The sequence below is a fragment of the Rhinolophus hipposideros genome, assembly GCF_964194185.1.
Source record: "Rhinolophus hipposideros genome assembly, chromosome: 4".
NCBI classification, from domain to species: domain Eukaryota; kingdom Metazoa; phylum Chordata; class Mammalia; order Chiroptera; family Rhinolophidae; genus Rhinolophus; species Rhinolophus hipposideros.
The window spans coordinates 80,763,467-80,777,903 of record NC_138050.1 but is presented as its reverse complement, the minus strand read 5'-3'; the positions used below and the strand labels follow the sequence as shown (position 1 = coordinate 80,777,903).

General features: G+C 39.2%; 1 protein-coding gene across 7 annotated transcripts in view; it reads right to left on the bottom strand.

Annotated features, from left to right (window-relative positions):
* The window catches only part of TBC1D4 (TBC1 domain family member 4), a 179,915-nt gene extending 175,890 nt beyond the window's left edge, over positions 1-4,025 (bottom strand). For 6 of the 7 annotated variants that reach the window (XM_081045577.1, XM_081045579.1, XM_081045581.1 and 3 more), the window contains exon 1: positions 2,863-4,020. In XM_081045577.1, the coding sequence (XP_080901703.1) occupies positions 2,863-3,360 (498 nt within the window). In that variant the 5' untranslated portion in view covers positions 3,361-4,020. Of the gene's footprint in view, positions 1-2,862 lie in introns of all 7 variants that reach the window. The other variant, XM_081045580.1, reaches the window with a different exon arrangement.
* Between the last annotated feature and the right edge of the window lie 10,412 nt (positions 4,026-14,437).

Here is a 14,437-nt window from a genome sequence, read left to right as displayed (position 1 = left end):
CCACTTCAAATGTAGAACCCAGGGGCCAAGTGAACAGCGGGTCTTTTTCCTTCAGATTTCAAGGGTGCCCCGGACCATACAGAGCCTATTCTACATGAGGTATACTGTTATAATAATGTGATGAATCCATCCCTTTAATAAATGATGACGAATCATCACTTCTGGGAGTTTCCCTTATAAATGCTTCCCCAAAAATGGTCCTATTGTGCGCTACTAGGAGAGCTACATTGAGTGAATTCAGATACTCTGAAGGAAACGTGGCAAACAGCACACAGTGTCTGATGTCTACTCTTGTTCACTCAACAAATATTAATGCCAAAAATTAAAAGAGGCAGTACTTATATCTCTAAAGCCAACCCTCAGATGTGTTTTGTTTGGCCCAGATAAAATTCTTAAATGTTTAACATATTTTCTAATACTTTAAAATGTGGACTCATTCATAAAAATCCAGATTTCCACTTTCTCTTGGGCAATCAGAAGCTCTGGCAACACTGGGCTGGTATCCTGTTAATGCAATTTCAAATTGGAGTGGAGTATCTCCTTAAGAAAGGACACCCACTATCTAGTCCTACAAGGTTCTCACTCAAGCCTCTTCCCAGGCATTTGTTTGTAACCCCTGATTTATGGCTGGAGATAATCCTTAGGCAACATCTGGCCTTTCAAATTAACAGACAGGAATCCATGTCTTTAGATCAAAGACTCAATTGGGAAATGCAATAAACAGGATTTTTTTGTTTGTTTGTTTTAATCAAAAAGCCATATGGCTTCTACTGACCCTACAGGACCAAAAGGGGGAAATGAACTTAAGCATATTATTATTTTAGCACGTTCAGCCTCTAACACCTAAATTTAGAGAGTGTCAAGAAAATGTATACACATTTTAAGAAAGGAAAACACTGTATTGAAATTGTAATACTCAATATATACCAATAACAAAAAATGAATACAAGTCATGTGTATATATATTTTTTTGGCACCTTCGGTATATAATGAAGGTAAATAAAAGGGGATGATTTTAAATAGATCTACCAGAGTCCAGGAGGGACTCACAACCAGTGTAGAGAATTCAAGGTGCCATGACTCACAAAGAAACTTTAACCATCAATAAAATTATCAATGATATGTCATGTATTAGATCTAAAGGTAAAAAACAGAAACAAAAAACTAACATAAACCACCAAGAATTATTAAATGTTTCTTAACATCCTGAAAAAATGCAATTCTTTTCCTCCTTACTGACAGAATCAAAGACAGGGATAACTTTCAGAAATAAAAAGCATGCTGAACTCCAATTTCAACATAGGTGAAAGATTTTAAAAAATAAGTTTTGAACAAATAAGCATAAAATGAAGTTCATTTTACTGATGTTTAGGATCTTAGGATAAATTTTAATAAAATGTCTTACCATAAATATAATCGTGGTCATATAAGTTAAAATTGCTCTCTTCACATTGGGACTTGTGAGTGTGAAGATATTAAACTAGTTTACAAAGTAACTAATTAAATCTAATACAGTGAGCTTTTATTTTCTTCAATTCAGTTACAGGCCTCTTGTGAGAAACTTACTGGACAAACTGATAGATATGAGAATAATGAATTTTGTTAATTAAAGCCTTATTTATACCGTGTCACCAAAAATAAGACCTAGCCAGACAATCAGCTCTAATGCGTCTTTTGGGGCAAAAATTAATATAAGACCCAGTATATTATATTATATTATATTATATTATACTATATTATACCCAGTCTTATATTACAGTAAAATAAGACCGGGTTTTATATTAATTTTTGCTCCAAAAGACACATTAGAGCTGATTGTCCGGCTTATTTTCGGGAAACATGGTAGGATATTTTTCTCATCTATTAATTTCCCAGCTACCAGCAGAACAGTCACATGGTGCAACTGAAACTTTATAGACACTTTTTCAAAAGAATCTATAGTTCCATGCAAACATTAAATAACTACTTTTATAATAGCATTTTGGAGGCTTTTGATACGACAAAAACTCTTCACACATTTTCTAAACCTGTTTTCAAAGACATAATCAGTGTGGCAGAGATTTGTTCAGATTCCTCTCTCCGTTAGGTAAAGGACTGCGCCTGTTTTTAAGGAAGTAAAAATCCACTGTTTGGTAACAGACGTCCGATTTAGTAAACTCTGGAGAAGTGATACTAGAAAACAGATTTCGACTTCTCCCATACCACTGATTTTCAAATCACCAAAGCAGATACTGAACTTTTTTAAAAAGGGGGCTTGCCACTCAACATTTAAATGTAGATTCGTACTTTGCCTACAATCTGACCTCTAGGTAGTAACTCTTCCTAAGCCCCGCTCCGAAACAGCCTACCAGACCCCAGACCTGCAGGTGCTGCAGTAACTAGGACACGACCCTCCAAATGGGTTCTGAGGTAGGGCTCCACCCAGACGGTGAGTGAGTGCAGGGCCTCTAGAAACCCAACCCTCTCCCGCATTCCCTCTTAAACACACACACGCATTCACGCAAGGCCCAGGCCAGGCATGCCATCTCCAATCACACCCCAGACACCGCGACCCTCCCGGGACGCACGCTGCTCCTCGCATCCTTCCAGGGCTCGCCCGCTTCTGCACGGTCCCGGACCACTCTCAGCTCCCTCCCAGTCCCCTGCTCCTGCGCGACGTCGGGTCCCACCCGCCCGTGAACGCTAACTCCAAGACTCAGGGTCTGAGGAGCGGGAGCAGAGGACGCTCAAACGCGCCACGTGGAGTGCGCGCGCCAGCAGCCCGACCAGCCGGTCCTCACTATGAGGTCCCTGCGCCTGCAGCCCTGCTCCTCCTCCAGGGTGCGCCGGACCCTCCCCCGCGCCGCCGAGCAGCCGTCTTGCCTGATTGGGGTCTGTGGCGCGGAAAACATGGCAAGCCATCTGCGATTCGGGATCGTCGGGCTGGGCCTTGATCAGGTAGGCAAAGTAGGTGAGATCGTGGCTGTTGTGGATGAAGCGCGAGATGTGCTGCGCCTTGTGCTCGAAAATGAACACGGCCGGGTTGGGCTGCGCGGCCGCGGGGCCAGAGCCCCCTGTCGGCCCCGGGCCTGGCGCGGGGACGCAGCGTAGAAAGGGCGCACTGAGTACCAAGAGCACCTCGCGGGCCGCCTGCGCCCCGCAGCTGCCGGTCTCGGGCTTCTGGCTACGCCGACGGATCTCGGCCATGAGCCAGGGCAGCATGGGCAGCGTGGTCCTTCGGTCCAGGCACGACCCCCCCACGTACCACAGCCGGAACCGCTTGTCGCCCGGCTTCCCCGGGCCCGGCTGCGCAGGGGCGCCCGGCGCGGGCTCCAGGGGGTGCGGGAACGGCTCATCCTGAATGCAGCTGGGGGGCTCCATAACGCGCGCCTCCCGAGGGCACCGAGGCAGCCGGAGAGGCGCGCCGCGCCCCCAACTCCCGCGCTGAAGGTGCCGCCGAAACTGTGCCAACCGCCGCACCGGCGCCTGCGCCCGCCTCGGCGCGACCCCGAACTCCGCGCTTCAGCGGCCCTGCCCCATGCGGCACTTTCCCGGGCGCGGCTGGAGCTCCGGGCGCCAAGGCTGCGCCCGGCCGCTGGACTGGCAGGAGACAGCGAGTTAAATCGTCATCCTCCTTCCTCGGGCTCGAGCACAGAGGCCAGACTTCCCTCTTCCTCCACCGCGGCTCAGGGTCAGAGGACAACGCCGAGGGCCCCGCGCCACCGCCGCCGGCCGCCCGCTCCAGCGCTGCAGAGCCGCTGCGGCCGCCGCGCTCGCTCTGGGCCGGCACTGGGCACCTGGGCGGGGAATGGGCCGTGGGCGGGAGGGGGTGGCTGGGGGCGGAGCTGACTCCTACCGGGGTGACCGGCTGTCACCTGGAAGGTCGGGGCCGTCGGGCTACGACGCCGTCAGCCTTCGGGAAGAGCCAGCAAGAACTATTCGAACGGAAAATAAAAACAAAACGTGGCTTCGCGGGGGCCGCACCCCTCCGGTGGCCACAGCCCAGCTTGCTGCTCCTCCTCCAACTGTTCCCGTCCCTCCCTCGCGCCTTCCTTCCTTCCAGGCTGCTTCTGTAATCGCGCAGCCACCCCGCCTCCCGTTCGGGGGGCGGAGAGCGTCGCCTAGGAAAGCATATCTGTGAAGTCCCCCCTTCTCCAGCCCCTCCCCAGCCCGCCCCTCCAATCCGCCCCTGGGGCGGCAGTCCTGCCCCTGGCGCGGGCGCAGCCCGGACCATGCAGGACTCGCCGGGTCGCAGGGATCTCCCTCCTCTCCTGGGCATCTCTGCTGCCCCCTGGAGAGGGGGACACTCTCAATAGGGCGCTGAGTTTTTTGGGTTTTGTTTCATTTGATTTTCATTATTTATTTAGTTTTATGTATTATTTTTTTATTACTAATGGTTTCAATCCCTTTTAAAGATTGCATAATAATGTCTGAATCTTCCTAGTAATTTCAAAAAGTACTCGTGTTTTAAATTATAGTATGACAATAAAATATTTCAATTCCAATTTCACTTTAAAATATAACATTGTATGAGAAATATGAATCTTCCTAGCTCTTAACTGCAGCCATCTTCTTAAAATATGGGAAAAAGTATCTTTTATTAATTATATATACCCATTCATAACTAATGTAGAGATATTTCACTCTTTTATAAGTAGTGATATCTATTTCCGAGGAACTGAAAAAATTGGGAGGACAAATTGATCATTCTAATTTTAAAACAGAAAGAGATTTATTCATTTTAGCGAATTAAACTCGTGACTTCTCTTTTACTCTGACTGAATTATAATTAACAATCAGATAAGAGATCAACAAAATTGATGGGAAAGACACTGAAATTTCCTAAGTTTCTCCAACGTTTACGGAAAGAACGAAAACCCAGATTTCTCATTGTTTTTAGTTTAATGGTATTCTGACTTTCTATAAAGCCCTGGGACTATATTGTATTCTACTTATGTAAGATCACTATGATCAACTGCCATGATTTCTATACTGAGTTTCTGAGTGCACCCTGATGGCTCTCTTGTGGCTAAACATCTAAGGTCTAAGATTGAGACATTAATTGCTTAGGTTTAGACATTTGGTTAACCACTCCCCCACACCTTTGCGCAAAATAGACATGTCTTCAACAAGCAGTGAAAAGTTCGTGGAATGTAGACTGAAACCTTACAGAACCCTACCTACCAGAAACTCTCATACAGATCCCATTTCTCTAGGCCACATACCTAAGTTCTATAAAAGAGAAAGGAAAGAACAAAGTTCTGGGGAGAGCATGGAAGTCTTGTTGATTATACCAAATCAACCAGCTTTGGAGCAAGGATTGAATTTGGAGCCCCAGCAGGCCATTTCCCATTGGTAAAAGAAAGTAAGGATAAGGGGAAAGGTGAAGGGATTAGGAAGCTGCTGGTAACCACAAGATGGCCTCAGGGTTTTTGAAAATTAATTTGGGGAAGGTATTCAATAATGTTGTAAAGATTTTGTTGGGTATCCGATGGACACGCGTCCCATTTGGGAGACCACCTCAGGGATACTGTAGATGCCTGATCATGGCACTGTACACCAGAAGCTAAACATTAATGAATGCCAACTATAATTTTATATATATAATGTGATGGCTCAGTGTGAGGTCGGAGGGATAGTGGATGGGGGAGGGGGGTTCACAGTGTGAGGGATATAAATGATGAACGTCTAAGCATTACCTTGTCTTGTACACCTGAAACTAATAAATTAAAATAAAAAATAAAAAAAAGAAAGTGAAGCAATAAACAGCTTTCACTTATTGACAGAAAAACAGAAGAAATGTTTTTTATTACATGACATCCTAAATGTGATTACTTCCTGTGTTGGAATGCTCTTAGCCTTTTCTTTGTAACTTTTTGTGATGTTTATCTTACGATGCATTAATAAGCATTATTACTGTTTACCAATGCCTGATCCTCTCTGCATCCTGACACATGAGAAGATAGCTCTTCCCTGCACTCTTCAAGGTAGGCACAGTCATAAGGCTTGTTTTGGGGGTGAAATGTGAGCAGAAGTGACTTGGATCACATTTTAAGTAGAAGCATTTGGCTAACAGTAGTCAAGGCTCCAGCCTATCTTGCTTTCCAGCCCCACTCTTACCCTCCATCGGTCATCATAGAAGCAACAGGTCCACAAGGAAGTTCCTTGGAATCAAAGCAGCCCAGAATGCTGAGCCAACACACGGATGACAGCTGTCCTGGAGAAACTCCCAGGCACACAGCACACTTCTTATGAGTAAGAAATAAACATTTTTCTTCTGTTAAACCACTGAGATTATAGAGTTGTTTACTACCTTATTGTTAATCTATCCTACCGAATAAATTTATTATACAATATTTAATGTAATATATGTTATATAGTATACAACTTGTTTTATCATCATTTATACATTTGACTTACTACTTGCATGAACTAGATGGTAAGCTATAGGTTTCTTACAACTGTTGTATCACCTGCAGAACCTTAGAGAATAGTATACACATAAAATGTGCTCAATTATATACTTGATCACTTGAATTTGGAAAAACAGAAGAGGACAAGATATAATTTAAAGATGTTTGGTAGATATTACACACATTATGCTGGTCTATGATGTTTACATCATAGATCTATGATGACAAATGGTGGGGCCATAAGTCAACCTCTGACCCCAAACCCTTCCACACTCCCTTTCCCCCGAAAATGAACCAAAGAATATGGTCATGGAAAAGATTTCCAACAATCTGCAAAAAATATTTCCTGAGTAGTCTCATAATCACCTCTACCTATGATATCCAAAAGTGAACACATACTTTTTTTTAAAAAAAAGTGCTCCTCTAAATCCCAATCTAAATTAATGGTATCAGCATGAATTAAAAGTTGCAACATCCAGTCAAATCCTAGTTTAAAAAATGTATACTATATGATAAACATGAGGGCCTGATATGCTAGTGTGGTGGTATAAGACTGCAAAGGATTGTTGAAATCTCTAAGCTTGTTTCTAAGTGTGTCCTCCTCCCCCTCTTTCTTTCCCTTTCTCCCTCCCTCCCTCCCATTCTGTGCCCCTCAACATCTACTTTTCTTCCCTGCTTAAAATTCTCTAGATAAGGATACATTTCCTAAAACCTCAAAGTAAAAATTTTTCTAGTCTTATATTTGCTGCTCCTCTCTCCCCTACTCTCTCTTCCAGACAATCTCTCCATTTTCAAATGTATTATACATCTATTGTCTTAATGGGGCATCATAGACTTCTTTGTCTGCCTGATTGCACTTGCTTCCGACCACCCCACAACTTAAAATTCCCCATCCTTCACTACTTAAATATTTGTTCATTGTTTAAGACCCAACTCAAAAGGCATCTCTTCTGTGAAGATATTTCTTACTTCCCCAGTTAGAGTTAATGGTCCTCTCTTCTTTGATCTATTAAAAAAAAAAAAAAACACATTCCACTATTAGAGCTGTTATCGCATTCTTTGTAATTATTGGGTGATTTGTCTATGTTACCCACTACAGAAAGAGCATCTTGAGTAAAGGATTGTTTATTTTGTGCCATATTTTCTCCAGCAGGAAGCACAGTAGCTGACACTTAATAGAGTCTTAATATTGAGTGAAAGAAGGAGTTGAATTGAACAAATAGCAAAATCGAATTGAAAAACCAAAGATTAAGAGGGTAGTTTTAATATCACAGAGGTGATATACCAAATAATTTAATTAGCTATTTTCAGGAAAACATACTAAATATATCCACCCATTAATTATAAAATATTAGAAAATCATAGACTGTCTCCTATAAATTGTGATGGAGTTCTGACTGCAGATGGAAAACAGAGCACAAGCATTTGTGACTGAATGAAATCTAGAAATAATAACAGGGTTTCCCCCTATTGTCCATGTTCCCTATCCAGGGCAGCCAGAACACCGCATCTTCACTGCTTCAGGGAAAGGAGGACGCAGCAGAGCACATATAACAAAAGAGTCTATTCTTAGCTTTCAGATTTCAAAAGCTAAGGACCTGACGAAGGCAAAAGATTTAGAATATTATTTATATGTTCTAGGAGTTAGTTTCTCTTGCTGTAGATACTAATGAAAGTTTTCTCAAACTTGGGAGATGGAGACAAAGATGAAGGGAAAAAATAAGGGATGACTACTAGAAAGCCAGATATACAATGTATGACTTTCAAACTCCATTATAAGAGTGTTGGAAAATTATTTTCAAAATAAGGAATAGAAAAAAATTGTAAATAAATGTCATACAAAATTATAAGTAAAAGAACCCACCAACCATGATTGATCTATCTTGTGGAAAAGGAAAAGGAATAAAAATTAAAAAACAAATGAAAGAAAACAAAAGTAAAGTGTGATAAATAGAAAACTTAAAATAGTTGGTGAAAGTAACTCCAAACAGTAACTATAATAAATGTAAATTAGTTACTCTAATTAACCAAAAATAAAGAGTTAAAGATCCTGGAATGTGTTGTTTACAGAATCACTTTTAAAACAAAAGGATATAGAAAGAATGGAAACAAATAGAATAAAATGTATCAGGCACATATGAATAAAAAGAAAGCTAGGCTAGTAGTTTCAATATCAGATTAAGTAGAATTTAAGGTTAATGAAGGAGGTTATGAAGAAATATTTACCAGTAAAAGTGTTAAGGAGATAATATTATTTTTAAACACATAGACACTAATTAAATTTCTCCCAAATACATAAAACAATAAGTAAAAGAATGACAGGAAAAGTGAATACATCAACATTTTTAGTTGGTAATTTTAACATATGATTCTCAGATACTGTAAGATTAAATAATTATAATCAAATTTATAACTTCAATAACGTGATTTTATGTATATAATCATGTACGTATCTATCTATCTATATCTATATATATCTATCTATATTTATCTATCTATGTAGGTAGAGATATAGGTAGGTAGGTAGATAGATAGATAGATAGATAGATAGATAGATAGATAGATAATCAATAGATAGATAGATACCAATAGATAGATAGATATCCAGTGAATAAATGAATAGAGAATACAAAATTATGCCTAGGACTACAAAGTCAAGAGTAGGAAACGGTGCCAAGGGAACCCAGTGGGAGGCACTGCCCACAGAACCTGTAGTTGAGGAGGGACATGGCTGCTGCCAGAGTATGGCATGGAGCAGGGAGGGGGCAAAGAAGAAATGCCCTGGCCTTGCTGTCCTCCTTTGCTATATCTCCCGCAGGTCTTCTCCCATTGGACAAGCCATAGGGGTACAGGTGACAATGTCTCATGGCATAAAGCAAGGGAGACAGGGCAGGAAACATACCTGGATGAACAAATGGAGAATAACTTGCACAGGTTTTAGAGTAAAGGAGATTTAATAATATTTATAAATCAGATATCATAAATGCACAAAGAATAGATAGCACTAGCCAGGTGGGGTGAAGGCCATGTTCAATTTACCTATAGAGGTGCCATATCTCGTAAATACAAATTACTGGACTGTTTTCCAAGAAAGACACAAAAAACTTTTCTATGTTTTCAGTTTTAATTACAAAGGTATTTTATCACCATTATCTCCTTTGGATGGAGATAATTATGTCAAGGCAATAGATACTGCTAAGTTTTTTTGGTTGTTTGTTTATTATGATAATGCATTTATGAACTGCATCAATATTGCATGAAATTGTATCTGTTAGATTGTTTATTGTTAAGAATTGACTCTTATACATCTACATTGCAATATGTACCTGGCATTTTGATGACCAAGATACTAACTATAAAACTAATGACATGGTTATGTCATTCCACTGGTATTTAATTGGCATGAAATAGATTGTTAATCAGGATCCATTAGCACATTTATTTTGTCTTTCTCTTTATTTAAACAAGACAAGCTTTGCAATTCCAACAACTTCATGTTTAAAAACAATGTCAACTATGTTTCTTACATCATATGATCATTACAATCTTAGGAACTGATGACAGCAACCATAGAGTGCTGGCAATGAGAAGGAAAGATTGCTTAGGAAACCCTAAGGAACATCAACATTTAAGGGAAATACAAACCAAAATGAAGCTTGCAAAAAGACTGAGAAGGATGAACTAGAGACATAGGAAGATTGTGTCATGGAAACCCATGAAAAAAGAAGTGGTCCGTATTTTAAAGTGCACAGTGAAAGCACTTTCAGTGAGAGACATAAGAGCAGAAGCTAGAATGTTGTGGGTTGTAGAATGAATGAGACATGGATATTTGAAAATACTAAGCATAGACAATGTTTTAGAGATGCTTCACTTTGAAGTGAAGCAAGATAGGCTAGTAGATGAAGGGAGTGAGATGGGTGGAAAGAGGAATTTTTTTCAGTTTGGTTTGGCTTACTTTTTAAATGGAAAAGAACATTGAGCATGGTTAAACACTATAGGGAAGGAATCAGTATTGGAACTTGTTGGAACTACTCCATTATAAGAGTGTTGGAAAATTATTTTCAAAATATGGAATAGAAAAAAATTGTAAATAAATGTCATACAAAATTATAAGTAAAAGAACCCACAAACCATGATGAAAAAACTTCAGAAAGACACACCAACAAATTGTGAAACTGTAAAATCTAATATTTCAAAATAAGCTAACAGACATGAAGGAAAGTCCCTTCAAACATCCACTTCAGCCCATTATTCTTAGGCTAGCTTTGTCTTCGCAAAGGCCCTCAACAATGTGGACATGCTTGCTTCCATTGAAAGAAGCCACTGATAAGGCAGAATAAATAGAAGCAAAAGCAATGTAAAACATAAGAAAGGTTGTCTTGTGCAAACAAAAAGACTGAACATTATGGAATATTATGAAAAGGAAGAAATGCAGGTTATGCAGCAGAAGGAAATTTAGATGTCCAACTTGATGAAGCAAGCAAGTTCAAAAGTCCTCTGAGCCAGAAATAACCTGATTACTGACCAAGTGAAGCAAAACAGACACTCAAGCAAGGTGGTATAAAATACACCCAGGCATTGGGTGCTGGAAACGCTGGTCCTCCAGGATTTGTACTAGTTGCTGTAGCCCCTAATGACGGTTCATTGCAGGAATCAGGACCACCTTCTGGTAAAAGCCAAAGTGCAAAAAGTGATCCCGACATACAAAATTGCCAACCAAAGCTGCTGATGTCTAAATTGATCAGGAGGCCTACCTGTCTGAGTAAATAGCTGTCAGTGTTGAAATCCATGACAGAGATCATAAAATAAAGGTTTGCAATACTCTAAAAAGCCAGCTGGATCTCATAGTTCAGGAATGGTGTCACAAGTATGGTGAGCTTGTTTGGTACAAATATCAACAGAAAGTTTTTGGATTAAGTCTTTGGGAGGTAGAGCTTACTCCACTGCCGTAGAACTATAATGTAAAAGCTTCTGATATTTGAAAAGACAAGATTTTCTATGTCACCTCCTCTTTGATGTTCTGATATTGTTTTATATTTATCAATGGAATACCTCTTCTGTAACTATTGCCTTTGTTCTAATCATTAATATCAGGAGAAAGGTTCACTTGAACAAAGAGGAACATACCTCTAATTCTAGAAGTCACACAACTTCCAGTGGTTTTGAGTGTGAGATAGAGGGCATCAGGCGATGACTGTATGACTTTCACTCAGACTTCTGCTCTTTCTCTGCCTCCAGATACGTATCTAATGTAGAGCATTTGAAGTGTCTGCTCTTTTGATTTAATACGAATATGCGTACGAAGCATTTATTATTGCAGTAGTAACTTCACTGTTACCTATTTGGGTCTAGGAGTTTTCTTCATTTTTAAATGTGCTTTATTCAGTGAAACAAAAAGTTTATGAGGGGAAAAAATGAGGGAACTCAGGATATAATATTTAAAATTTTAAAGAAGCATAAACATGAAGGAACACAAGAACAAGTGAAAATAACAAATAATGTCTTAAAAGAAACCAAAGATTAAAAGGAGGAAATGTTAAAATTCAAAAAGAATGAAGAAAGAGGAGAAAAGGATTTGAAAATGATAGATACAGAAGATAATCAAAGTTCCTACTGATGTATACTAGGTGGGTACCCAAAGAAGAGAACCAAATCAATGGAACAGAACAAATATTAAAAACCTAGAATCCAAGAAAATTTTCTTCAAGTAAAAACAAAAAAACAAACCTTAATAATATATATTGAAAAGCACACTGTGTACCTGTAAAAAATGACCCAAAATGATCAACACTAAGACTTATTCTAGTAAAACTGAGGTATTGTAAAGAAAATCTTTGAATATTCATTTTGTATCTAGACTGAAAAAGAATCATTTATAGGGGAAATGATATCAAATTGTCATCAGAGCTTTCTACAACAACCCCTTTGTGGTTGAAGAAAACAGACTGACATATTTAACATTCAAAGCAAGAAAATGTGACCTAAGAGTTTTATACCAATGCGAACTGATATTCAAGTATAAAGAACATACACAAACTGTTGTGAACATTCATTACAGCGGGCAGGTACTACTCAGCTCTAGCCAATTATTGGCACTGGAGAATGTAGGCAGAGTGTTTTAGGGTCTTCGGATTTGTGAAGGAGTCTCAAGTTAAAAATAAAAACATTGTGGAGACAAAAAGAGTATTTCTATTCAACAACTGGATGTGTGATCTCTTAAATTGAGGCTAAAGACAACCTCTATTTATCTATTCATTTAATATTCAATTATATTGTTTAAAGTTTTAACAATGAGAGCATAATTTATAATAAGGCTTATTAAAAAGATGACCACTTGATTTCACTACTTTGCAACTTTATTCATGTTTCACGTGTAGTAGAGCATAATTCTTGCCTTCAGATGTACACCACAACTTGAGGGTTTTTGGGGTTTTTTTTTAGTGTCTAGATTATTTATTCTATTTATCTTGACGTATTCCTCTGTCCTATATTTTTGTCAATTTCTTAAAAAGGTTTTAAATATTTTAGTCAAATTAGTATTTCCAAGTGATTTGAGTGTAAAACTACTTTTGGAAATTTGTTAGAATCAAACAAGTGTCTTTTGCTGCCAGTATAATTTTGGAACAAGCTGCTTACCAATTCATGTATCACTAATCAAAAGATGAACAACACATTATCTGTCTCAAAGTGTGTGTGATTATGGTAATGTGTGTGATTTAGGTCAGCTGTATGATAAAAAATTGCTCTATAATGTTCTTGGTCTCCCATGTTGGAGTAAGAACAAATATATTTGTAAATTAAAAATGCTACAGTCTTGATAATTTATAAGAAATTCCCAAGAATTCAAAAAATTATTTATTATGGAAATTTTCACACAAGTGAAAAAATACAATGGCACAATAAACCCAAATACACACATCACCCAACTCTAACAATTATTAACTCTATTATTAATAAATGGCTAATCTTTCACCTACATCTCTGACTACTAAGTGGTTGTAGATAGGAACAAGTTCCCCAGCTAATTTGTACTCACCCTATAGTTTGAAAAACACTACCTCAAAATCTTCTCTCTTAAGGGCATGATCAGTTTCATTCATCTCAGTACCCTTGACTCTTGGTATGCTTGGTACAGAGTAAGCACCAAATATATGATAAATTGTTAAATGTCTATACTAGAAAGCAAGGGTTTTTATACCTTCCACGGGTGGCATTTTTAGCAACAAGTGAAAAACACCCTCTTTCCTCATCCCCCAAACTAAGCTACTTTTATGGTGCAGAGGGGTTTGCCAATGTTGGGAGAAGACAATACACAGAGTCTGCATCTCTAGGATTCCCATTGCCCTGCCATTCCTTTGGAAACTCCTATGGGCCAGAATGTTAATTTCTGTCCGAATTCCTCTAACCTGTTGCCTGAGTTATCATGGAATCTGAAATCTCCCTACATCTTGCAGTTATGTTCTTGATAGTAACAGTTTTTGACTAGCACATCTTAAATATTGCTTTGCCCTTACCCTTGGTACAGAAATGTGAAAACACAGTCAGACATGAAAGTGTTTCTCTTGAACAAATGTTTTTTTATATGCTGACATGGCAACTAACCAAAGATTAATAGCTACTTTCTCCAAGGATACTTGCAATTCAGAAGAACATAAGTCAAGATAAAGTTAATCAAGCTCTGCAATCCATTATACTGAGTATTTCTGTGTGCTATTTAAATGGTGGTTAAATCAGCTGCCTGAATATTCCCAATAGGCCTCGTAAATCATCACATTCTTTGGAGAATGACATGTGAAATAGTAAAATTTCATTTAAGTGATGGCACACATAAGTTTCTGAAATTTTAAAACTTTTAATACTTAAATTCTAAAACTCTTGATCAGTGATGTCTTGCTCAGTGTAGTCGAGTATATAGGATTGGTGAGAAAGACGATCAGTTAATGTTATTATAACTTCAGTTTGTGATTGAACCAGCTAACAAACAGGGCAACGTAATACATATGAGTCATGAATGCAAGAAAGTAGATCTACCCTCCTGGTGAGGT